Below are 27,039 nucleotides of genomic sequence, written 5' to 3'. Positions count from 1 at the left end.
CTCAAGATATAATATTCCTTGAAGTAGTTACGTTATATAAATGCGGTTGAGAGACAGCACCGTTCCAGAATCCAGGAAAATAGATTCAGATGCTTAAAAAGTTTCACATCAATTATTGCAAAAACTTTGTTTAAGATTAAACATGCTACGCCATGGAGAGTTTAATGTTATGGTTAAAGAATCTTTCGACAGTGTAGTATAAACCAAATTTTCTTAAAAAATTCTTCGACTGGTTAACAGTTTAAACAACTTTTAATACTTTAAAAATAAGCTTAGTTCATAAAATAAAACCAACATAGAGAAATTATTTTTAGATCACCCAAACTGACAAAAGAAAAGCAAAGGTACAAAGTTATTAGCATGCTTAGGCAGAAAGATTTAAGATTAGATACCAACTTGGTGCTCATAAATTAAGAGACATGCAAAGAGTTAAAGTTGAGCTGAGCTGAAGCCCTAATTATCGCGAGAAAAGAGAGCTTAGGGAGACCATTATGGGGCCTGCATAGTCAGGGGTGTATCGGTATCAGTGAGGCGGAATGATACATGCAACGCTCGCTGGTGCTTCTAGCACGGTGTCTCCTCTGGACTGGCGCGCAGTCCTCTCGTCATGCATGGGACAACTATGAGATCTGAGCGGTGACTATAACATTATTTGGCAGAGAAATGAAACAGTTGTAATGTAAGTCCCTCAAGTGCTTTCAAGAATCTGCCTAAAATTTACTCTGAAAAAAAAAAACCTTTGAGCCATTTTAACTCATCCACAAAAACAGTTTAAAAACTTAATCCAGAAACAAAACTACTTATTGTGTGTGTGTGCGTGCGCGTGTGCGTGTGCGTGTGCGTGTGCGTGTGTGCAGTTAGGCAGGCCCTTAAGACGGGATGATAGCACAGAGGTGAAGCCACGAGAGGAGAGCGATACTGAAAAGACTTTTGTTTTGCCCAGACGAAAACATAAACCGATTTCACTAGCACTTACTCCAGATAAACCAAATGGAAGGTAATAATGTTCACAGGCTTTCACGGCCATTGAAGTAGCTTGGCTTGTGGGTTGTAGCCGTGTACTTGGCGAATAATTCACCGACGTTTCGGTCGACATTGCAGTTGCCATCATCAGGGAGCCAAGCTACTTTGGAAGGAAGATGGTTTCGCAACAGGATCGGAGGCTCACCGTCTTCCAGCAACGTGTGCTGCGACAGCCAACTGGTGGGCTCGCTGTCCTCCCAGTCGTCCTCGAACTGCAGCTGCGTGTTGTTCTGCTTCTCCTCCGCCGTCAGCATGATGCTGTCGTCCTCCTCCGTCACGTCGAAGATCTCCGTCACCTTCACCTGCACCCCGCGGCACCACCCGTCACGTCACTCCCCCGTCACTTCACCCCACTACACCACCCCATCATGTCACCCCCACTACACCACCCCATCACATCACTCCCATTACATCACTCCCATTACACCACCCTATCACATCACTCCCATTACACCACCCCATCATGTCACCCCCCTGACACCATCCAATCATGTCACTACCATGACCCCACTCCATCATATTGCATCACCCACAAGACAAAATCATTACAGCAGCAGTAACAAAAAAATACTTCTACTCATCATCAAGTCCACCAAGCAATTTTTTTTGTTTTGCCTCGTTTATCATCTGTACTTGTTTTATCATACATATACAGTGAAACTCAAGACAAAGCAGCTTACTGGAAAGGATTCCTCTCTATTTAAAGTACTTATATAATTTGAGATAACTACTGCACTCTACGTAAACCTTTCTTTTTCCATGTGTTTGTAATTATTTTTCTGTGTTTCTCAAAGATGAGATGAAACGTTCAGATGAAGTTCAAACGTCACTACGAAGCGTACCTTATTGTCCTCGTCGGTGTAGTAGTACGCCATGACGGCGTCGTGGTGCGACGTGACCTGCAGGATGTGGTCGAACGTGTCGTCCTCGACCGGCGACAGCTTCTCCCCGCCCATCAGGGACTCGCTGGACCGCCGCGACAGCACCTTGCTGGGGTACTTGCCGCGGCCCGGCTCCACTTGCACGTCCCTGCTGGAGACAGACGGCGTGTAGCGACGATACCTCCCACCACTCTCGTGTGGTTAGATTTAGGTTAAGGGGCCCGCCTCGTCAGGGGTGTATGTGTGTCAGTGAGGCGGGATGATAAGCGTGACGCTCGATGGTGCTTCTAGCGCGGTATCGCCTCTAAGCGCAAGGCTCTGAACTGGGGCGCAGTCTTCTCGTCGTCACAGGATAACTGTGAAATTTGAGTGGTGACCGAAACGTTATGTGGTATAAAAATGAAGATACAGGTGTAATGCAAGTCCCTTAAGTGCTTTCAAGAATCTGTACCGGATGTTTTACGCCTAAAAATTACTCTGAACACATGCGTTTTAGCCATTTTAACTCTTCTAAAAATATAGTTTAAAAACTTAATCCAAAATCAAAAGTAATTTTCGGCCCTCAGCGAACTCTTAAAATGCTTTTCGTAAGCAGACTCCACTCGGATATCTTGAGTAGTTTTCAAATCGCGTTGTTTTTCCTGAAGCTCTGCGCACCGTATGTGTGCCCGGGTAGGCGGAGCCCTTAAGCCATTTTGTACGACAAGGATGGAATTATCTCGGTTAACATGGCTGTGTTGTCTGGTTGGTATTATGTATGTGACAGTTGAACTGTAGCCATGTTTGTGGAAAGGGAACCTACGATGTTGAGAGTTGTGTCTTTTAATAAATAAAGACATGTGCCGAACATAATGAAGACTGACATGGACTCTGAACCACCTGGCCACCAGCTCAGTTTCCATCAATTACAGTACTGTCGTTAATCAAGAGTCGAACCCACGACCCTCGCCACACATGCATGACGCGTTAGCGATCACGTCCCCGGAGGATTCTTTATCAGTAGAATTAGTTTGGTTTGTAGTTTATGGTTACAGAGCAACAGACGAAAATGTACAAAAAATTTTCTTCATTAAATAACTACTGACTCTGTAAACAATCAAAGAAATATCACGGTCACAAAAGAAGATATAATAGAGAAGCAAAAAATAAAATAAAAAGAAAATACAAAATTTTAAAAATGTGAGCTTACGTGGCATGTCATTTTTCAAACTGTCATTTTGCATCATTTTTTTTTATGTTTGGATTTATTTTGAGAAATTATTTTTTTTTGTAACTTACTGAAATCTATAGATTTACGTCAACCTTTATCTTAGAGTTATGGTGCCTCACCTCTCATCCACACTGAGCGAGAAGTTGAAGTTCAGCCTGTTCTTCACTGGTCTGGAAATATTTCCAAGAATGTCCAGGTTTAATTTTGCCACTGCAAAAGAAAAAAAACATTTTTATCTTAACAATTAAGGTAATGTATCAACTATCAAGACTTGATATGTGTTTATTAAGTTATTGGCGAACCACCCCGACTTCGCACGGATGTCATCGCTGGCATGGCACATTTATATTTATACCCAAGGATATGTATAAAGTTATCATAAGTGTCCATTGTTTTCAAAAATTAATTACATACTAACGTAGTGCATATAATCAAAAAATTTCTTTGTAAACAATGTAGACATCCTCATGTGACAACACAAACCTATTTTGTTAAGAAGTCACATGCGAAAGGGCAACAAATAGCTGTCCATGTGAAAAGCACTCAAAAGCTCAAATCTATTTCTGGTTACCGAGAGTCATTCTTAGAAGATAAACATATGCTACCGTGGTCTGTTCTGTAGGCCTTTTTAAGACCTACAACTCTGTAGTAGGTACATTAATTTGATATATTAGTTATGTATAGGTTAGCATAAGCCATGAAAACATCCTAAAAGCATCTTTTTTATGGCTATTACAAAACTAAGATTTCTCAACTAACTTTAAATTTAATATAAATATATTATACACATAAACCTTACAGAAGAAATTCTCTAAATGGTGAAAACTGCATCAAATTCCATTTTGTAGTTTACAAGAAGTTGTTTTATACTATTTATAGATTTCCAAAAAAAAAATCATTAGGAATTAGCAGACTGGCAGACCAAATTTTGAGCCTTAAAATCTTTTAAGAGTTCAAACTTTCTACCCATTAAAGCTTGTATCGTCAACATGTTGGCTAGGTTCCTCGCTGATTCCAGATTGGAACGAAAAACTATTTTAAAAATTAAGTCTGTACAAGTTAAGTCGTATGCATTATCCCATAGACTAGTTACGAATATAGAGCACCCCCCTCATTAGTAATGTCGCACATAGTATTCTGTCTACAATCATTCACCCAGTTGTGAGTTGGCATCTGCATGACCTCACTGCTAGCTGCGTGGGCCAACGGCACGGAAGCGGCAGGGAAGGAGTGAGGTGGTAGGGGGGAGGTTGTAGAGAGGAGGTGGTAGGGAGGAGTTGGTAGGGGGAGGTGGTAGGGGGAGGCGGTATGGCGAAGGCGGTAGGGAAGAGGTGGTAGGGGGCAGGCGGTAGGGGGGAGGCGGTAGGGGGCAGGTGGTATGGGGAGGTGGTAGGGGAGGTGGTAGGGGGCAGGCTGTAGGGGGGAGGGGGCAGGCGGTAGGGGGAAGCGGTAGGGTAGGAGGCAGTAGCGGGGAGGGGCGGTAGCGGGGAGGGGAGGGGCGGTAGCGGGGAGGGGCGGGTAGCGGGGAGGGGCGGTAGCGGGGAGGGGCGGTAGCGGGGAGGGGCGGTAGCGGGGAGGGGCGGTAGCGGGGAGGGGCGGAAGGCTCACCGTCAGCGTACTGCAGAATGGCGAGCTGGCAGCTGATGTTGGCGGTGATCTGCTGGCGACGCAGGTCCACGCTGTGCACGAAGTGCGAGAGCTGGTCCAGCAGGTAGTGGCTGGCCTGCTTCAGGTTGCTGCCCACGCTGGGCGACAGCGACAGGAACCTGTGGGGCCGACCGGCTCGTCAGCGACGCTCCTCTCCCTCCCGCTCGTCCTCAACACTTCCCAGCCCGCAGCGCCTCGCATGGCTTCGTTCGAGTGAGGACAGGTGGCTTTCTTGTGTCTACACTACTCACTCACTCACCCACACATACTTCCTCACTCTCTCACCTCTCTCCCCTTGTCTTACTAAATCTCCTGCATGCATTCTAAATCTCTAATACTCTTTCACTAAAACTTTCACTTTCTCCTCCCCTCTTTTACCAATTCTTTACATGGCTCAGTCCAGACAACAGGACATGGAATATTCGTTTTCCTTAGTTGCTGCAAAACTTACCCTCGGGGTGCCGGATAACTAGGCAATGTTTCAGCTGGGCGTGAAAAATTAAAACCAGCAAGGAATTTTTTTAAAAAGTTTTATCTCTAAAGTGTTCAAATAGGCACAGATTCACGAAATGTACACAGTAGTCATTGCAATTTTAGCCAATCTTAAAATTTAGTCAAACATAGCAGAGATAAAAGTGAAAAAAATTAACCTGCCAGGCGCAGAAAGTTTTGAACAAATTATCCAAAGCCATTAAAGATACTGAAACTAAGTGAAGTAAAGACAGAATTTCCTACAAACTTGCTACTGAAAGAGTGTAATTATTTGCTTGTCTGCAGACAATTATGTGAATCTTAGGCTTCCTTACAAAATAAAAATATTAATCATATTATTAAAACATTAGTAAATTCACTTTATAAAAGAAATATTTAGAGTAAAATATATAGAATTTTTAAGTGAATAAATCTGAAGTGACATTTTTTTTCTACTCTGCTGCAAATTAATTTATAATTATGACTAAGCATGCACAAATATACATTTAATAAAGGAACTTAAATATACAAATCTAAGTATCATGCAATAAAATAATTTTAGAGTCCTATATTAAAAAACAAAAAAAAAGCTTTCAGTGGCAAAAAACACTAAAAACATAAGCATTAAAAAACAGCAAAAAATTATCAACAATTTACTCCAAACAAAGAAGTAAACACACAGCGGACATAATGACAATATGTTTGCAATGAATACATGGACACCACAAAAATATCAACCGATCATACGAATGTTCATGTTGGACACAACTGAAACAAACATGTAACTTGTAAAGGGACAAAAAATTTGGGAAGAGAAAAACCAAGACCCTACCAAACAGTTCTTATCAAAAATGGTCTAAAATGGAATATTAAAATTAATCAACTTGACAGCTTTGAGAGCATAATGACGTATGTGACAAAATGAATCTGCACTTTTTCCACAAGAAAAAAGACACAAATTAATCATTTTCTATCCTATATGCTTTTATGGTACCAAAACAAATCAGTGTAGATAATTTCATAATTTACTGTCTTCCAACATATGACTGAATCTTCACTGTAAGCTTGAAAAAAAAAAACTAATTAGTTATAACAGCATAACCGAGCTTCCCTCATGCCAATTAAAATATGTGTGATTTATTGTATTCTGCAAGACAATAGACGATAATTGCAGCTTATTAGAAAAATCTAAGTGATTTCAGCCAATTTCAAATACATTATAGACACAATGGAAACTTGTTTGATGTTACGTTCCTTGAAAATCTAGGCTTATGGATGTGCAATATGATCCCATCCTTCTCAGGACTTTGGCTCGGGGGTGGAAAGGGGGGGGGGGGGGGGGGGAAATCAAAATTAGAGGGTAAAAAAATGAATTTTTTTGTCAACACCACAGTGGCACATAAAAAAGGCTGAACAAGTGCAGAGGACGCTACAGGATAAGGAACACAGATGCAAGACAAAGACAGAGCTTGTGCGAGGGAGAAAAACAAACACACGTGCAGAGAGATGCTCGAGACGCACGAACGAACCATACCTCATGTAGTCTCGGAATTGGATCACCTCGTAGACAGAAAATAGGAGCTCGCATTGCCTGACAAAAAAAAGAAGTAAATAAATGAATTATAATGTTTCCCTTCCGTATGCTACAGGCACAGCATCTAGCGAACAGACCGTGCTTTGGTAAAACACCAACATCTCGCAGAGTACCTGGTATCAGCCTTTGTCATCTACGATGACCACGTCTAAACATGACATCAGGATTTTTTTCATTTATACTTGCGGTAACAAAACCCTTAGGTTAACTTTTCTTCCAACAGACAGAAAAAAAAGGCCACACCAGAAAAATAGTGAATAGTAAAGAATTAAGATAGATGCACTTGAACTTGATTAAAATAGCAAAATGTTTTGACACGTGAAGCTGAAAGTGTTATGGATGACTAAGGGCAGAAGAGAAGGATATCAATAACAATTGAAAGAAAAATAACAGCATTGACACAGACTGTGTTAGATTTGCCCACAGACTTAAAAAAAATACATTTGAAGAAAACATATATGTATTAATACAAATAATTTATAGCATTTGAAAATATTTCCTTTGTATATCATGAACAAGTTGGAAAAACTTTAAGCTACGATTGTACAAGAGAGTTAAGCAGATTCAATACCAAAGGTAAGAAAAAACAAAGCATTTAAAATTACTATGCTATGAAATCTCATAAGAAAAAAAAACAGCAAAAGCTAGGTAAAAAAATTAAATTAGAAGAATGACCAGCACTTGCAGGAAAATTATAAACTTTCAGAAGAAAATTCAATAGAAACGAAAGCCTGATTTATGTTAAAAAAATTTTTTTTTGACCCACTTGTAAAGTCTTACATCATTCAGAGTGCACTGTTGATTGAAAACACCTCGCAGCGAACACGACAAAACGAGAGCGCAAGTCGAGATGCAGTGGAAACACTGCGGGATGTGAAGCACGCAAATGTGGACGATCTTGCCACGTCCGCCCTCATACCAAGCGGTCGAGGAAGCAAGCACAAGAACAGAACAGAACAGAGCAGATCCCCAAACATCCCCACCGCCCAACTCGCCACGCCCCTTTGCTTACCTCCGGCTACATCTTAGCGAGCGGAAGTGCGAGTGCTCCGCGCAATCACAGTTTACAACCTGGTCGAAGCGGGAGTTCCCGACTACAAACATTTCGTAGGAGTGAGTCTGCACCACGCCACCTAGCACACTGACAGCGGCACGGATCAACAACTGTGGAACACTTTTTCAAACAATAATACACTACCAGAACAGCTTCACAAAATATTTCATTTTAATCTGCTTGGCAGACAAGAGTCCGCAATCAAAGCCATTTAGTTACCAGACCATCACACATCCGGCATTGTCTTTTCTTGACATATTACATACACATGTGTCACTTTATATATCTACCAACTGTACACCTAAATATGTGCTGATAAATTTTACAAATTTTTAATTAATGATGTGAATTGAGTGGGTTTTAACATCTCGACACTCGCGTAGTTACAAAACTATGATGGAGGATCAACTGAACACATTGACAGGAGTTTAACAGGATTTCCGGGAGAAAAAGAACCCACCTGCTCAAGGCAATGTGCGCACAATTGCGTAAAGTCCGACTTTTGACCCCTCTGGGAACGGGACCCTGATCACCGGCGGGTGAGAGTAGTCCGAACCCCTTCCCCTAATCCATGCCAGTCTTTTAAGCATATATTTTTTGGAGTGACCTCTTCCGGCATGGAGTCCTCGAGGTCCTGATTGGTCGCGATTCACGCGCTCGCGTGTTTATTTCCAGCACTCCTGCAGGGCACAAATACAGAGGTCCTTTCGCCTTAAGCCTCTGTGCATAACCGCGTGGTGCAAAACCCAATCAAACATTCAAACGGCATTACTGTGCCGTAGAAGAAATATGGATATAGACTGTGCTCGCAAGCTGTGCCGCGTAACATTTCCGTGTTCGACATAAAATGACTTATTTGCCAGCAGAAGTGTCAAAATCGTGTCTCACAGCGGACGCAGCTGGTACGTCATCGAGATTACGAAATCTCTTACAGCTTTGTTTGTCATAGTTCCGGTGCAGTTAAGTGTTTGATAATCCACTTATAGTGAATTTTAGTATGTTCTGCACCTAGTTACTACTTTTCATTTAATCATTTTAAAAAAAAATTATTGTACAGTCATTTAAAAACAAATGAGTGTGTGTCTGCACCATCATATGTTGACAGTAATGACGGCAATCGGGGCCATTGTGGTTGAGTCAGATCACTTGCTCCCCACCCTTTGGGTCGAACCCGTGGGAATGTGCCAGTGGGTTTCCTCGAGATACTCCAGTTTCCTCCGCCCCTTCAGCTCGCCACCCTGCACGGTCACCTCCATGGGCCCCGAGGGCAGCAGACAAGGACAGCTGCTGGGGGTTGGGTGGCCGGGGGTGAGCCCGGGGAGGGAACTCACTTGGTGAAGGTGGCGTAGACGATGTCGGCCGGCAGCGTGCAGGGCAGGCTGAGCAGGGACAGCAGCTTCACGCTGCGGTGCTGGAACAGCCAGTTCATGACGCCCTTGTTCGCAGACTCTATGGCGTCCTGCAGGATGGACGCTATGGTGTCCGGCAGGTCCGACACCAGGGCCTCCTGCAAGGACACGGCAGTCACGTACATCTGGAACCTTCTGTTCACAAGAATACGACAGCAGGAAGGTCCACGCACTAGCGTCATTCATCTGGCACTTCCCGAAATTTTGATAGGTACCTCCACGCAGGGGCGTTCGCCACCGATGAAAGGAAAGCAAACAGCGAGCAAAGTGATTTTGCCCCACCCAGGGCCGGTACGTCCGTATAGGCAAACTAGGCAACCGCCCAGGGCGCCAAGTAGCCGGGGGCGGCGCAGCACGACACATAACAGCTGATACGACATGTTTTAACGATTATTGAAACTAGATGAAAATTGAATTTTTGTAACAGTTTGGAATATGTTTATATTGACATAAGTAATTATTTAAAGTCCATGGTGACCTGTTTTATGATTTTTAATAAGTAAAAAAAGTAAAAAAAAAAAACACAAGCCTGCTTACATTATTTAATTGTTGACAAAATCTTAGGCTTACGTGATGTATTTTGAGGCGAGGAAATTTTTCTTTGGGGGGGGGGGGGGGGGGTGTCTGGCCCCAGGGGGTTGGGAGTAGGGGGAGGGAGGCATTAAGGTTTTTCGCCTGGGGCGCCAATTTGCCTTTGCACCGGCCCTGGCCCCACCCTCCCCTCCCGAGATGAAATTCGGCACGGAGCGGAAGGCCCGGCCTGGCCCTGCGTCGTTACCTTGCGGTGCTCCTGGCAGTCGCTGCACTCGGCCTCGTCGAGGTGCGACACGACGAAGGTGGACTGCACGGCGAGGCAGCGCCTGCAGCTCAGCAGGTCGTTGCGCTGCAGGAAGCGCAGCGCGTCGTCGAAGCCCTGCTTGCACATGTTGGACAGCACCTGTTGGGCACGCCGACCGCCGACCCTCACTCGCCGCCCACGGCTCCCGGCACACTCTCCCGAGCACGGCCGGGTTTCACGTCGACACCGTTTCAATGTCACCACAAACAAGCTGTAGTAAGCAGCTTGGCTTCCGGGTTGCAGCCGCGCCCTTGGCAGAAAAAATTCACAGACGTTTCTGGTCGACACTGCAGTTAACCTGCTCCCCGATGATGGCAACCGCAATGTCGACCAGAAACGTCGGGGGAATTTTTTTTGCAGAGGACGCGGCTGCAAACCCGGAAGCCGAGCTACTTCAGAACATTGGGTAGTGAAAGCCTGCGAACATTATCGAGCTGTAATAATTTTTGGTCGTTGGCACGAAAAAAATACTTTTGAGCAGGCAGTGCAGTAGTGCGACCTACCGGGTGAAAGTCACAAACGCCTGATCCAGCCAAAAAAAAAAAAATCTGAACACAAACAGCCTGATCAGCGCTGGATTACAGAACGCGCCGAACCGAAGAACACGGCAATTACGAACCACACTTCAACTGGGACGCCTCGACGGTCGAGTAGTCTCGTCATTCGCCTCCCACCAGGGCATTTAAGGTTAAGTCTCAGGTGCAGTCAAAACTCTAATTTCTCACAAGTAGGAAAAGTCGAAGGTTTTCTCAGGGTGTTCCCAGTTTCCCTAGTTCAACACCTTTCATAACTGCTCCTCCATCCCGAGAAGTCTCTAACAACCTCGGCATTACTGGGACACTGGACCCAAATCTATTACATTCTCATCCATTTTATTTTTTATATGTTAACTGGATAAAAAAAAATTTAATATGTAACCATTTTATAGCTATGACGTATGTCTCACACAGACCGGGTAAGTACACACACAAGAGTCCGCACCATACACATTTGATCTTGTTAAAAACATTTAGGTAGAAATATTATTAGTATTTGTAAAGAAATATAAATTATATAATACTTTCCACAATCAAAAATAAATTTCATTTTCCTAACTATCACTTTTTTATAGTAAGAGCATAACAATATTGGTAGAAAATTACAAACTTTGACTACCTCTTATGTTGTTATACTAATTCATCTTAAAAATAAATAATATTTAAAATATATATATTTACAAATAAATACACATTCATGCTTTCATAAACGATCACTTAACAACAAAAAAATTTCTAAACACCAAATTTCATTCTTCCCCCATATCACTATTACATATTGTTCACCCCAAAAAAAATTTCTACAGCATTTTTAATCATAATTTCAGTTTTCAGACAAAGTAATACATACTATGTGAAATTTTTTAAATTTTTAATTTATGACCTGGAAGCTTTTGATGAACGTAAGTACCTATAAAAGAAATCAATTTTTCTCTCATCTAAACTTATTTCTTTCATTTTACGAACATAAAGCAAAAAAAAAAAAAGATAGAATTTCATAAATTAATATTTTTTACCTTCAACTTGTGTTTAACACAATGTAAAACACTGCACATGACGGTACAATAAACTTAGTACTTTAAAGGAACACTAAGTCTAAGTCTTAATGCGACACCAAACCCAACTACTAATTTCAAACTGTCAATTACCTCGGGTTCTGGAGGGAAAAGTATTCGTCCGAATCTGCAGAAGTTGTGTTTCGACAGTTCTATGCTGGTGTTGGAATAGTTGAACTGAAAGACAAAAAAAAAACTTATAAATGAAAAAAATTCTATTAAGAATCCAGTAAAAATAAAAAAAGTTTTTAAAAAAGCTACATCCTGCGATATGTCTAAGTAAAAAATAATAACAAATACACATGCATTGAAAGCTATAGCAAATTTTTTTTATGATTAAAGATGGTGGGGTATGATCCCCTTAACCCTTTCAGCCTATTCGTCCACTGAATTGCACATTCATATCTCGATGATATTTGGAGTACATCAAACCTTGAATGTGGGGGTTGAGGTGTACCTTCAGTCTAGTGGACATCATACTTTATGGCTATGAAATAAATTTATTTTATTTTACTTTTATAAATAATTATAAAATAATTATATGTTAATATTACAATCATTGCATAAGATTATTACACACAAAAAAATAGTTTAATTATAATAAAAAAATTAAAATTAGGTAGGTATATCTTAAAATTCAAAAAGTGTGACAAAGGGTTAAGACTCAGTTTGACACGTATGTTAGTTATTCGATTTTCTTGTCCTTACAAGGGTTACCAGAGCAACCCATCAAAGAAGACCCACACAACTAAATGACAGCACGTAAGAGGACACAAATTGTTTGATATTGTTAAGTTAAATTTGTTATTCGGCTAAAATGTTAAAATGCCTAGAAATAGTTAAAAGTCCAATGAATGCACTGTAAAAAATAAATTTTAAAAAAAATTTGCAATAATTTTGATAGGTACAGTAAGAAATAGTAAGTGAAGGACGTCTCATTGTTGCACGGAAAACTACCGTCTACAATTGTGATGTCTGATATCCGAATGTCCTGAATTCTTAAATAGCCACTAGAGCGCAGTAAATGTTGTTTGGATTGTTTTGTTTTTTTGTTTATTGTTTTCATGAATGTTTTTCAAACGGCAACCAGACACTTTAATATTGTGAGGGTTTTTTTTTTCTATGCGACCAAAGGACGCGGATTGGGACAAAAAGTTCAAGTCGACCAATGCGTTCAGATCAGAGGGTCGTGTGGACCAATCAGCGATCAGTCTCCAATGGACAGATTATTCCGACCTTACGGCCGGCGTTCTCACGTTCCCCTCCCACATGTGCGCCCTAATAGGGTAGGGTGGGAGTAGCATTCCAGTTCGCTTTCATAAACATTCCAGAGCTTTTCAGAAAACATAACTGTTAGGGATCGGGAAGGTGTTAGAGCTTTGGTAATGACCAGCATAGTCGCCTCCTCAGCCCCGTACAAGCGCGGCTCCAAGGGGGGCGGTGGGGGCGATAGCCCCTCCCGAGACCAATTTTATTGATTAGTGTATATTTATGTTTACTTAAATATTTACTTTCATATGTTAAACTTTTATCTCATCAAAGGTTGCATGGAGCTACTAAGGTTCTGTATTTGAAACCTGTAATTTGTAAATAATATTCCAAGGCCAATATCTGACCACTTTCATTTTTTGCAACTACGACCTTTCTTTGTGCGATAGCCCCTCCCGAAAAGTCATCCTGAAGCCGCCATTGGCCCTGTACCTCGCTCAGCTGACCAGACAGTCGGCTGTGTCCTGTGCCCTGAGACCTCATCAGCACTGCTCTCCGTCAGACATGGTTAAGGACACTGCAAGCAATGGCGGCTGCAGGAAGACCTCTCGGGCATGGCTCTCACACACAGGAGGATGCAGTTAACAATCACGACATTGCCCTTGGGGTATTCACTAAACATATGGTCTCAAATACTGAAATATAGTATTTTCGTACAAATTTTTGATTTAAAGAAGAGTTCAGCACACTAACGAAAGTATTTAAGTTAACAATAATATTCCCTACAGAGAAATAAGAAGTAAAAATTTTAGCTCGGAAGGGGCTGTCGCCCCCCTGCGCCCTTTCTCTTGGAGCCGCGCTTGGCTGCAAGTGTGTGACGGGCCTTGGGGCTGGTGCAGTGGCGCAGCCAGGATTTGTGTATGGGGGGTGTTAAGAAGCCTGCCGCCCCCCCCCCCCCCCATATTAAAGCGGGGGGTCCGGGGGTCCTCCCACATGAAAATTTGGATTTTAAGGTGTAATATAGTTTTCGGTTCTTAAATTATTAATTTTAACATGAAATTTGTTTGAGTGATGAATAAGAAATTAATTAAAGATTTGGAGCTAAGAGGGGGGGGGGGGTTGAACCCCTAACCCCCCCCCCTCCTGGCTAAGCCCCTGGGGCTCAAGGGGACTCACGTGGAACAGCTGCGAGGACACGTCCCGGGGGCAGATGTCGCTCTCGCCGCAGAAGGGGCTGACGGTGATGGTGTTCTCGTCCAGCACGGGCAGGTTGTCGCTGAAGCCGCCGTCCATGTAGCGCACGCCGCGGAACTTGGGCGGCAGGAAGCCGGAGAACACCGGGATGAAGGCGCTGGCGAGCAGGGCCTGGCGGACCACGCGCCATCTTGCACCATAGAGTACACGACTACACGAGACATGCCACTCGAGGTAGGAGGGATCGCGAGTGGAAGATTCAGAGGGAACGGAGACCAGGGCCGCAACTAGAGTGTCTGGCAACCGGGGCTTGAATGGATTCATGCGCCCCCCCCCCCCCTCTTTTTTTTGCACATACCACACCAATAAAGCTGATGTCCGGGGACCCTCCCACGGAAAAATGGTGCTAGCGGCAAATACTGCATTTACACAAATTTAGTAATTTCATGAATGATTTTCCTAGATTTTTAACTTGCAGCTAAAAAAAATCATTTTGAACTGTTATGATATTTTAAGTGCTAAAAGAAAAAAATCACCCTCGGCCAATGTGAAAGCTTGCTTCACCGCGTAACATTTTAGAACTTTTTTTTCTTGACTTATTATTACTCACTAGTCAAGATCTCACTAGTCAAGATCTCACTAGTCAAGATCTCACTAGTCAAGATCTCACTAGTCAAGATCTCACTAGTCAAGATCTCACTAGTCAAGATCTCACTAGTCAAGATCTCACTAGTCAAGATCTCACTAGTCAAGATCTCACTAGTCAAGATCTCACTAGTCAAGATCTCACTAGTCAAGATCTCACTAGTCAAGATCTCACTAGTCAAGATCTCACTAGTCAAGATCTCACTAGTCAAGATCTCACTAGTCAAGAACTCGCCAGTCAGCTCACCTGGATGAGCTCCTCCCGGCTGCTGAACTCGCTGACCACCACGTTCTTGGAGTCGTACACCCTCGTCATGGAGATGTGCAGCTTGCCGCTCACCCTGAGGTGCGCGTCTTCCGGCAGGCCCTGCAACCCGACAACCATGCCTCGTGCCAACACTCGGGAGAACAGTTCTCTCACGTCGCGTCGGCTGTTTCATGCAATCAGCCAGTCAAAATCGTGCCCAGCGAAAACAACAGACATCCGTCTCAGTGACAACGGTTCTTTAATAAAGGCGAAGAGCACATGACCGATTAAAGAGGTATATAAAAAAAGGTTAAATAACTAAAAAAAATAATGTTAATACGAATGTTTCATGCGAAAACATTTTATGTGTAAAAACGAAAATGTTTCTATAACTTTTAAAAATATTATTGTGATTTTAATTCATACATGTTTCAAAAATGTTTAAAATGAACAAATATAATAACAAAAATTCAAAAATCCCATACAGCACTGCGATGCATTATTTAAGTTAAAAAATTGAGATTAAAAACGAAAATGTTGGGATAGCTCAGATTAAAAAAAAATTTTTGACATAGTGTGACGTTATTTAAAAAATATTTGAGGTTATGTGTCCAAATATATTTCCCGTCCGATACTACCCCTACAATGTGGTTGGAGACGAGTGTGCGACAAGTGTGTAAGGGCCTGAAAGAGATAGACAGAGACAGGGAGAGGGACAGATAGAGGGACAGATAGAGGGACAGATAGAGAGACAGAGAGAGAGGGAAGGCAGAGCCGGCAGGCGTGTGTACCTTCTCGAGTCCTTGCTGCAGGATCTTGTGCACGTTGAAGGACGGACTGAAGGGCCCCAGCAGCTTCTCCCTCACCTGCTTCACCACCTTCAGGGTGATGGTGGTCAGCTCGCCTGCGCACAACACACACACCTGGTCACCACCTGTCACCACCTGTCACCCACCTGCAGGGCGCTCCGTCAACTAACCGCCAACAAAATTAAATTATAAACAATTGAATTTAAAAAAAAATTGGTTGTTTGTAAAGTCGGTTTACGGACGATAGTTTAACGTGACAACGTCATAACAAAACATCGATGAAATGATTGCATACTTTTATGAATAAAATTGAATCATTTTTATTTTATAAGTAAAAGAATAAATACTTGATATTATACTAGTGATCATATTTTTAAAATGCAAGAATAATTAACCTTTGTTGCCGAAATTGTTGTTGTAATAAGCAATGAAAACCACATTAACTTTTCACTTCACTTTATAAACAGTCGACGGAACAGTTCACGTGTAGATGACTTTTAATTAATTTTAAAAACTGGCGTTTAGCTATAAAGTTTAAAAATAATTATGAACAAGTTTTCATATAAATAAACTGAAATCAAATATCTATCATCAATTATATGAATCACCATAATTTTTTAGTCAATTGTAACATAACCTATTATTACTGCACTCGCCGACAGCGTAACGGGACACAGCGTAACGGAACAATGTGCGTAACGGGACACTTTTTCGTGCGTGCAGCCGGCGTTCATCGATTTATTTGACGTCACGTCAAAAAAAAATAGCTTTCAGATGCAAATGGACTACCCTTGGAGGATCCACATAGGTCTCCAGACCTCTTCATTGTTATGGTTCAAATAGTAAAACGATTCAAAACGATTCAGTTGTATCACTTGGTGGTTCAGTTCTTCAGTTCTTCAGTTCTTCAGTTCGCAGTCCACAACAATGCTCATATGAGCGCATCACATGCGCCTGGTGCCACACGCTTTCCTTCCAACTCGCGTGCGAACACGGTTGCCTACCCGCAAGGCGTCCGTCTTACGCACCAGTAATTACGCTAATCAACGTCAGCACAGAAACCAATAATTTGGTAACAACTCGTTATTTAATCTCATTCTCGCCGTGTGAAAAAAATCGTTGGTTAGCCACAACACATATAAAATGTTTGTCATTACATAAAAAAACTAATATACGACAGCCAAAAATTGTTTTGATTTGAGAAACATTTGTTCAATCCAAACTTAATATTTGTTCGGAAAATCCGTTACTGAATGTAGTTAAAACATTTTGATAACTAATTTTGTGGGGGGGGGGGGGGAACTCAAGAATACACGAATAATAATTGAATTACTGGTGAACCAGTGAAATCAACATTAGAAAACGAAATTATCGCATTTCAGTAATTGGAAAATATATCGCGTCTGTGAATATTGTTGGGCTGGTGTCATAGGCGTGTGGAACGTGACTGGTTGGAAAACTTATTTTATTCGCTTCGCGTCCATCGCCCTACTATTACGACCCCTGGGAAGTTATTTCGAAGACAGTTTAATTTTACCGCGACTCGTGCAAGACCTAGAATTATTTTGTAGCATACAGACGGACATGATTTGCAAAACCAGTCAGTAAAAAAAATAATAATAAACAATAAATAACCCGAATCAAAAGAAAAGCCGAAATTAAACAAAAAAGTGAGCAAGTATTTAAGTGAAAAACGTAACCTCGGTAACTAGCAAATTCATGTGTTCTCGTGTTGCAAATACACTTATAATACGAAACTTAAAACAATTATCCCGGCCGTGATAAATATACGAAAATAGGGTTTTCAACTTCATTTCTTGGCGCAAATTACAAGTACTTTTCCGCACCCACCGTAGCAGCTACGTCGACTATTGAATAATTCGATTCGCTGACAAAGTTTAAACTATCAAATAAAACGACTCCGATAAAAGCGAAAAAGAAAACTTGAACAAATACCAAACCCCCCGGCTTTGGACCTGATTTTCGAAACTTGAGTGTTATAATAAAAACATTGCTCATCTTGTTAAAATTCACTACACGGTTAATTCTACAAAGTTTGCCTTTGGCTTTGTGAACTCTGGTTCGCACCATCCGCCACAGATGGCAGCACCGTTGGTCACACATTTCCGTTCCGTGCTACTTCCGGTTCCGGTCAGGAAACTGCTCCCACCGGATGCCGTGTGCCGAGAGCTGAGATGTCACACGTCAAATGGCCGGGTGTACAGATGTCACACGTCAAATGGCCGGGTGTACAGATGTCACACGTCAAATGGCCGGGTGTACAGATGTCACACGTCAAATGGCCGGGTGTACAGATGTTACACGTCAAATGGCGGGCGTACAGATGTTACACCACGTCAAATGGCGGGTGTACGCCGCGTACTATGGACCACAGCCCTTGGGTTCGCCGGCCAAGCGACCAACGTTATTGACGAGGCTTTAACTGTTTTATCAGCGAAATTGGCGGGCAATAATCCCGCGTGGGTGGCGCGGCTTTTCCTTGAGATAACCTTCACGCCGCTATCTCCAGCTGGGAACATTCTCACGTCGGCCAATGGCAGGGCCGCTCTCGGGTGCAAATATTCGCAAACACGCGCACAGCACCTGATGGCCAGCAAGAGCAAGAAAGCGTAACGACGCAAGCGGAATATGACCGCTAAGGCAAAAAAATTCCGTTTAACTTTCATATTATTTATATTGATTTGAAATGCTACACTGCTTAGGCCTTATGTATTTTACAACAATAAAAAAAGTTTTGTTTTCTTATCGATTGTAAAAATTCTTTTTAGTACCGAATCCAAAAGTTCGTTTTTTTTTGGTTTTGTTTTTTTTCCTTTTCTGTTTCAGTAAAAATGTGTTTTATCGAAAGTTTTTGGTAAAGTTTGGAGCCATACATTTCAGTTACCACACTTAGGTTAGTGGCAGTCTTGTTGGCAATCTGTTTTTTTATTTTATTTTTCAAAAACAATTTTAGTTTTGTACCGCATTGAACTCTCCTACTATGAAAATTTTACAACAGGAAAAAATGTTTAACAGTATGAGCATGGTTCAAATTGTCTAGCTATTTAACCCCAACTTCCTTACAGGCGTATCTCCCCCCCCCCCCCCCCCCCCCCCCCGTTTCTTACCATCAAATTACTGGCCAGTCATTGGTGTTCCAGCTGTTCGCCCGGGACTGAGGTCAGAAACAAGTAAACCTACACGTGATCCTTAATTCTTGTTCAAAGTCCTTGACTCTGGAGATGGCGTCGTCTTAAAAACACGCTAGGGAAATAATGTTTTGAGGCGGCGGCAGCAGGTGTGTGTAGACAAGACGAGAGTATAGTTGAAGTGCGGAGAGAGAATGAACACGCTTTCTCCCCAACACTGGTCGAAAGAAAGGATTCTCAAGTAGGGTTAGCCGCTAGTGAGCACGACATATTAGGCGCACGAGGTCAAGATGTTTCCAAGCTGAGAATGTTTTCTGTACCTCCGTACAGAGTGCACCGGGGCCTCCATTACCCTGGAAAAAGTGGTTTTTTAGGCTGTCACAATCTTTATTTTTTAAAACCATGGATACAGAAACAGTGCAGGGAAATCTGATACACAGTTAACTACCTAAATGTTTTTTTTACCATAAAATAAAGCTGCAACAATGAAAATAAAGCTACCACTAAAAATAAAGCTGCAACAATGAAAATAAAGCTACCACTAAAAATAAAGCTGCAACAATGAAAATAAAGCTGCAACAATGAAAACATCGTTAACTATACCAACAACTATACATCAATAAATGCAAAAGCTAGATCAAATACTATAGAACAGTTTATTTGTCGATGAACATAAAATATATGAAGACTTGCACATCTTTTTACGCCCATGATGTTATATCAAGTGAATAAATGTTGAAAAAAAAATGCATCCAGTTAAAAATTTAGAAACAGCCCTTAGATAAAAAAAATTACGAAAAAATAACTGAAAATTTACATGTTGATAAAGAGAACACACTTCCGGATAACCTCTGACCCCGAGCCTGCAGCGTGGATAAGGGACGTGGTCACAAAGCAACGAAGATAAAAGAGTCACGACTCAATGATATATCCGACGCTCTTGTTGTCTTTGGAAATCAGCGAACTGTGCGGAATTTAGAGGAAAACTAACATCCTGCTGAAAGTCATTAACTTTTCGAAAGGAAATATTGGCTACCAAGATCATCCAACAATGTCAAAAAATGTTTCCAAAAGTATAATAGATGGGCTTTATCGATCCTCTATTAATTCTGAACTAATGATGTTTGTAGGATTACGTTTTTTTTTGTAAGTTATTGTGTTCAAAATATTTCCAAAGTTTTCTTTATATTTAAAACTTAAATTTTTGATGTTGGCATTTCTCAACCACGCAGTTTTTTTTTTTAGCGGCCATGTTCCGCCCGTGGATGCAGGGGTGTCCAGACCTCGACACCACGCCACACGCGGCACAGCGAGAGAGTAGCATGACTCGCCTCTTCTCCACCGGGTCAAGCACCTCTCGTGCAACTGGCTTCCTGCGCCGCCGGAGTTCATCTTTCTTCTTCTCTGGCTGTTTTAACAGCACCAGATGGGTCTAGGCTGCTACATTCCGCTCAATTTCTTTTATATATTTATAACTTTCGGTAGGTTAGCTTTTCTCATGTCCAGGAGATCGTAACAAAAAATTGAAAGTTTGGTTACGTTTTCAACGTATTAGAATTTCTCGCAAATATTCGTTCTTTTGTTCTTGTTGATCTGGAGGGTGCTAACGTGAGTCTCGCCACGGTATTGACTGCAGTTGGACACCTGCCATAGCCCTTTCATTCCCATTGATACCATATGGCAACACAAATTTTAAACCTCTCTTGTGAATGCAAATATAAATATAAATATAAATGAAATTCTGTTTTCCAATGGTTGCCATATGGCCACATCCTCAAAATGTATATAAATTTTATTAAAATTATTTTTTTAATATAATTGTAATTCTAGATATATATTTATCCGTATTTTACCTAAGAATATTTTTTCTATTTACAATAATTTGGGAATGAAAGGGCTAGACTAGGTGATGGAGGCTCGGATCATCGCATCGTGAGACCGCTAGGGTACGTCATCCACGCTAGCGGCTACACGTCTTCAGGGAGTTTTTACTTGATGTAAGTTTTTGGACATACGCCATTGCTAAGCATTTTTTTCTGTAGAAGAAAACTAAAAAAAAATAAAAATAAAAAAAAAATACCAAAAGACAATATTTTTGTGTCATCATTTGTGGGGTTTTTTCGTTCTCTTAGTACATTTTCTTTGTTTTTCTTTCTTTGTTGACCATATTCCTGTTACGGAATATTTTGTGGTGTTTATATCCTGTTGACAACAGCAATTTTTTGCTTAATTCGTGTTTTTTTGTTTCTTCTACAGAAAAAGTGCTTAGCAATGGCGTATGTCCAAAAACTTACATCAAGTCATGCACTCCCATTGCACAAATCTTTCAAAGATAATATTCAGGGAGTTTCTATCTCGCAAGAGCTCAACCCGGCCTGAGGCTGGCGACCCCGCGCCAGGCAGCTGTTCCCTCAGGGCAAGCCTGGCGTTCACTGACCCCCGAGCAGGTCCAGAGGTCGCCGAGATACGTCACACCTTCTCGCGGTTCCAGAGCGCTAGTTAGCTGTCGAGTGCCTCAGGCATCCTTTCAAAATGACGAATATAACAATCACTTCAATTTATTATACACTAAATATTCATTAAAACATCAATCTTAATATTGTCCAAATGAAAATTATTTCTGATATAAATATAAAATATTTGAAAAAAAAAATGTTTTTTTTTTTTCATGAATAACCTCTTGAAAAACTGCATTGCGTACTAATTGTCTCATTCAATAATCCTTAATTAATAATAAAGCCATACTCGCGTAATCAAAATTTGTTTTCAGCAATAATTTGAATATTTATCTACTTTGCGAAGTTAAATACAAAAACATTAAAAAAAAAAAAAAACTTTAACTTCTAGCGCTATATTTTGGTGAAATATTCAAATGCACTTCTTATCACATATAAACAGTGTTGCTGTGTGCAGAACAAACAGCGAGTGCTGCTACCTGCAGAGTGCTAACCTCTGACTCCTGGTGGGAGACTTCCCGTCTATTACACAGCTGCTAAGTGTAAGTATTGAAAATCATGACTTTAGTCTATTGCAAATGTGCACATGGCAGCTATGTTTATTTAATTGCTACCAAGATCATTCAACATGCAATATTTTGCCACTCTCCTTTAACACACCATTCCATAAATTCTGAAACAAGAATTTTAAGTGAAATTACTTTTTATTTAAGTGATGTTTGAGAAATTTCAACGCTTTCTTTTTATTTTTCACGCTGGCATTTCGGCCCCCGCTCAGATTTGCTGGTGGGCATACACCCCGCCAGTACAGTGGTCTGGTCGAAGAAATAGCGACCGCGCAGTGAAACAGGAGTTACGTAAACTATAAGAGCCGGGCGGGTAGCAACAGAGCGCGCGGGATTGGTGGAGGAGATGACCGCGTGTGTGTGTGTATGGAGGGGGGGGGGGGAGGCAGGGGGGTCCGCCCACTGGATTCCAAAGAGATAGCCGGGGGCAAACAATCGCCGCACGTGTGACCGGCCGGAGGAATGGCCACCGGGCCATGCGTCAATATTGACCTGTGTGGGCGAGGGGTGAGGCGGGGGGTATGCCTACGTCATTGGCGCTGATAGGCCGGGTCACAGCTTTGTCCCGACGCTCGGAGATCTGGGGGGAAGCCTTTTCACAGACGAGAGAGCCAAACACCCGATCGTGCATCTTCGGGGTTTTTTTTTTTGTTCATTGTAAAAGGTTAAGTTAGCTACATCATAAATACTTTAAAACATTGTGGACGGTTGATTCGGTTAGGATAGCTACATTAAAGATACTGTGAAATCATGTAAACGGTTCCCTAGCCCCGGATAGCTACATATTAAAACAGTTATTTGCTAAGCAACCATAAAATGATTTCACAGTATTTTTTAATGCAGCTATACTTACCTAATATAACCAACCATCCACAACGTTTTAAAATATTTATAATGTAGCTAACCTATTCTAATCGACCGCAAAATTTAATGCCACACCGGTTTATACAATGAGATAGAACGGGGGGAAAAAAAAAGCGAGCATGAACTTCGGGTAACTTCGGGTGTGGCTCTCTCGTCTGTGAGATGAAGGCTTCCCAGATCTGGTCCAGACGAGCCCGAGTCATTGCGAGCTTCGCCGTCCACGTCACAGCGCGTCAACACCGCCTGGATCGAGGGCATGTGGTGTCCTCGGCTGGAGAGTGTTTACATAACCACCACAACGATCTGTCTGTCGGTATTTTCGACGTGACAACGTCTAATAAATCGATGAACGCCGGCTGCACGCACGAAAATGTGTCCCGTTACGCACATTGTCCGTTACGCGGTGTCCCGTTACGCTCATTGTACGCTTGCGCCGCATCTATCTCTCTTCCACTCGACTGTTTATAAAGTGAAGCGAAAAGTTAAATGTGGTTTTCATTGCTTATTACAACAACAATTTCGGCAATAAATATTAATTATTCTTGCATTTTAAATATCTGATTACTAGTATAATTTCAAGTATTTATTTTTTTATTATTAAAATAAAAATGATTCAATTTTATTCATAAAGTATGCAATAATTTCATCAATGTTTTGTTATGACGTTGTCACGTTAAACTATCTTCCGTAAACCGACTTTACGACAACCAATTTTTTTTTGCGAGGGGACGAAAACCACTTACATCCGATTACTAAACATTTTAATAAAATAATTAGGTCTCTGCTAAACAACATTTCCGAAGTTTATAAACTAATGAGATAACGGTACAAAATTGAAACTTTGCAATTACAACTATTCATGTTTAGAAAGGTTAACCTGTGGTGGGGTTACCCAATCAAGGATGAGCCAACACAAGAAAGATATTCTGGGAACGGCCTCCAAAATAATTTTAAAAAATTATAATTTAATTTTTAATAATGTACAGTTTTGAACTAAAAATTTAAAAAAAAAAATGGTTGTCTGTAAAGTTGGTTTACGGACGATAGTTTAACGTGACAACGTCATAACAAAACATTGACGTAATTATTGCATACTTTTATGAATAAAATTGAATCATTTTTATTGAATTATCACTATTGTGTATAGATACAAAGAAGGAGTAAAATGGAATCTACAATTTAATTATATATTTACTTTTATTTGCACTCATTAATTCAAATATGTTTATTACTTTAACGAAGAGATTATTTTAACTATAACTTTTATACGTGTTTGCTATTTAACTTCTTCCAATCTGTGTTATTCTGTTAAGGATAGGACGATGATAGGAAAAGTAGGAAACGAATGGGAGTGTTTCAAGTTTAATGTGCCTCGAAAAAAGTCAAATCGATGGTTGTTCCAATCGAGTGGAAGAGAGATAGATGCGGCGCAGGCGTACAATGAGCGTAACGGGACACAGTGTAACGGGACAATGTGCGTAACGGGACACTTTTTCATGCGTGCAGCCGGCGTTCATCGATTTATTAGACGTTGTCACGTAAAAAAAAAAAAGCCCCGAAGCTGCACGATCGGGCGTTTGGCTCTCTCGTCTGTGAAAACAAGGCTTCTCCCTTGACGGGGTGTCAGAGGGGCGGAAGGGCAGGGACAGAGTCCCGACCTGTCCCAGGGGCGCGCGCAGTGGACGCGACAGGAACCGGTCCTCCTGGTCGCTCGGCCGGTCAGCAGACCTCCACCGCTAACCGCCAAGGAGGTAGTAAACCACAGGAGCCTGCTCCGACGACATCGCGTGCATCCCAGATCCAGCGACGCCAATCCGCGGGAGGTCACAAGTTTGCGAGTGGGCCAGGTCGTGTCCAGGGCTGTCCAGTACGTGAATACTTCTTTCCACAGACGAGAGCCGAACACCCGATCGTGCATATTCGGGTTTTTTTTTTGACGTGACAACGTCGAATAAATCGACGAACGCCGGCTGCACGCACGGAAAAAGTGTCCCGTAACGCACATTGTCCCACTACGGATGTGTCCCGTTACGCTCACTGTACGCTTGCGCCGCATCTATCTCTCTTCCACTCGATTGGAACAACCATCGATTTGACTTTTTCAATCATGTTTTCGTCGTTTGAATTATTTATATTATGTAATTTAACGATGGTCCACCGATTTTCAGCACAATCGGTACGGTTATTTAAAAGTAATGTTGAATTTTCAAATACGTTTTTGCACGGTGTTTTACAGTTACACATAATAATTCAAATCACACCCGGGATCTTTTGCACAATGTTTTATAAAATATTGTAACACATTATAAATAATTTTGGTGTATTTGGGATGCGTATTTGTTATAAAATCGTATTATAAAAACGAAATAATATTATTACCCTACGGTGCTGTCATCTACGGTGACGGACGCGAACCGAACGAATCGCGATATCTATACGCTTCCGCGGCAACCAGGCACTCGTTAATACATATTTTCCTTTGTTTATCGCGAGGGGCGTTATTATTAATGAATTATAAATAAAATGTCATGCCCGGGGCCACAACTGCATATAATTTTGAGTACTGGAAGACATAAAAACGTAAAGTATTCTCGACGAATTTTTATCTCGGCCCCAGCGCACCAAAAGCGTCTGGGTTGGAGATTAAAGCCGAAATTCTTTCTTAAACTTACTAATACTTATTTTATTAACTGCAAGGGCATTTTTATTATTCTACCTTTAATTTCACGACGAAGAAACTTCTTCGTTAAATGTGTAATTGCGAAAAAGCGTAAAACATTCTCGACGATCTTGAAGTTAAATAGCAAACATGTATAAAAGTTATAGTTAAAATAATCTCTTCGTTAAAGTAGTAAACATATTTGAATTAATGAGTGCAAATAAAAGTAAATTTATCAATTAAATTGTAGATTTCATTTCACTCCTTCTTTGTATCCATACAAAATGGTGATAATTCAATAAAAATTATTAAATTTTATTCATAAACGTATGCAATCACTTCATCAATGTTTTGTTATGTCGTTGTCACGTTAAACTATCGTCCGTAAACCGACTTTGCAGACAACCAATTTTTTTTTAATACCTCCCCCTGGCTTCGTGCCTGTGGTTTACCATTTCTGTAACTCGAGTCAATATGACAACTACCTATACTCTCTCTGAACAGCAGAACATGTTCTTGGTTACGATGATTCGTGCGTCCTCTGTTCATCTCCCGAAAAAAAAAAAAAAAAAAAAAAACCACGTGCGTGCAACTTCGGCGTCGTACTTCGTGGAAAGTGGGACGACTTTCCCCCGATACTTTAGGCCGAGCTCATAAATAACGCAATAAACGGAAGAATGCAAGTAAACACAAGAAATTAGGTGGGGGTAAAAAAATTAGGATTTTACAAATGCCGGTTGTAAATAACGCGAGACGCAAAAACGCAGCGCCAAGCATAGATTTCCTTATTAGAAGTTTAAAAAAAAGTGTTCCCGAAAATTATGAAAGACGCGGTGTTATGCTTACAGAAATTTTGCGATTTTCTTAATATCACACTCGTCGAGTATGCACTTTTAAAACTATCAAACATTAAAAGGCAAATCACAATTATATCAAATTTTATTAATTTCACACGTATATATATGAATTATTTATACGGAACGAAGTCTGATGAGAGAAAAAAAATTCCTACAGTTGTGCTGTTCCAAGTAGTAACGTTGATGATTTGCTACTTGCTTTTGTTACGTCCTATAGCTCTTGCGATTTCTGGGAAGTTTATGAACTGACACTTTTTTTTCTTTGCATTACTATTATTTGAGGGCTATTTCTGTAAATTTAACACTGTAACTTGCTTGCATTCGGTGTTCTGTCACAAATATGTCCAACGGGTGTTTACCAAGTGTGGTGTATTTGGTGTAAAAGGCTGCGCAAGTGGTGACTTTTACGAACGCTTATTAAATACCCGTTGACTAATACTTTTGCGACAGAACGACGAATTCAAGGGAGTTATAAGTGTTTGAGCGTTAAATTTACAGAAATAGTCATGACTAACATAAGAATAAAAAAAATCAACATGGCATGTGGGACCCCTTTAAACCCTTCACTCTAGTTACTCTCTCACACACACAACCCCCCCCCCCCCCCCCCCCCCGGACGTACGAAACAAACAAAGAGCGAATGTACACATTGCAATTTTCGCAGTC

The 27,039-nt window shown here is 41.2% G+C and overlaps 1 protein-coding gene across 6 annotated transcripts in view; it reads right to left on the bottom strand.

Moving 5' to 3' along the window:
* The window catches only part of LOC134537083 (1-acylglycerol-3-phosphate O-acyltransferase Pnpla3-like), a 39,893-nt gene that overhangs the window by 3,668 nt on the left and 9,186 nt on the right, over positions 1-27,039 (bottom strand). The window contains exons 2-12 of one of the 6 annotated variants that reach the window (XM_063377327.1): positions 15,805-15,917; positions 15,014-15,133; positions 14,104-14,292; positions 11,812-11,895; positions 10,068-10,226; positions 9,212-9,387; positions 6,767-6,823; positions 4,723-4,880; positions 3,234-3,324; positions 1,866-2,052; positions 1,169-1,325 (exon numbers count right to left, since the gene is read on the bottom strand). In XM_063377327.1, the coding sequence (XP_063233397.1) occupies positions 1,169-1,325; positions 1,866-2,052; positions 3,234-3,324; positions 4,723-4,880; positions 6,767-6,823; positions 9,212-9,387; positions 10,068-10,226; positions 11,812-11,895; positions 14,104-14,292; positions 15,014-15,133; positions 15,805-15,917 (1,491 nt within the window). Of the gene's footprint in view, positions 1-1,168; positions 1,326-1,865; positions 2,056-3,233; positions 3,325-4,722; positions 4,881-6,766; positions 6,824-7,838; positions 7,968-9,211; positions 9,388-10,067; positions 10,227-11,811; positions 11,896-14,103; positions 14,293-15,013; positions 15,134-15,804; positions 15,918-27,039 lie in introns of all 6 variants that reach the window. The other 5 variants (XM_063377324.1, XM_063377325.1, XM_063377326.1 and 2 more) reach the window with 5 other exon arrangements.

The sequence above is a fragment of the Bacillus rossius genome, chromosome 11 (genome assembly GCF_032445375.1).
Source record: "Bacillus rossius redtenbacheri isolate Brsri chromosome 11, Brsri_v3, whole genome shotgun sequence".
Taxonomy (NCBI): domain Eukaryota; kingdom Metazoa; phylum Arthropoda; class Insecta; order Phasmatodea; family Bacillidae; genus Bacillus; species Bacillus rossius.
The sequence above is the reverse complement of the archived record's forward strand: the minus strand, read 5'-3'. Positions and strand labels throughout refer to the sequence as shown.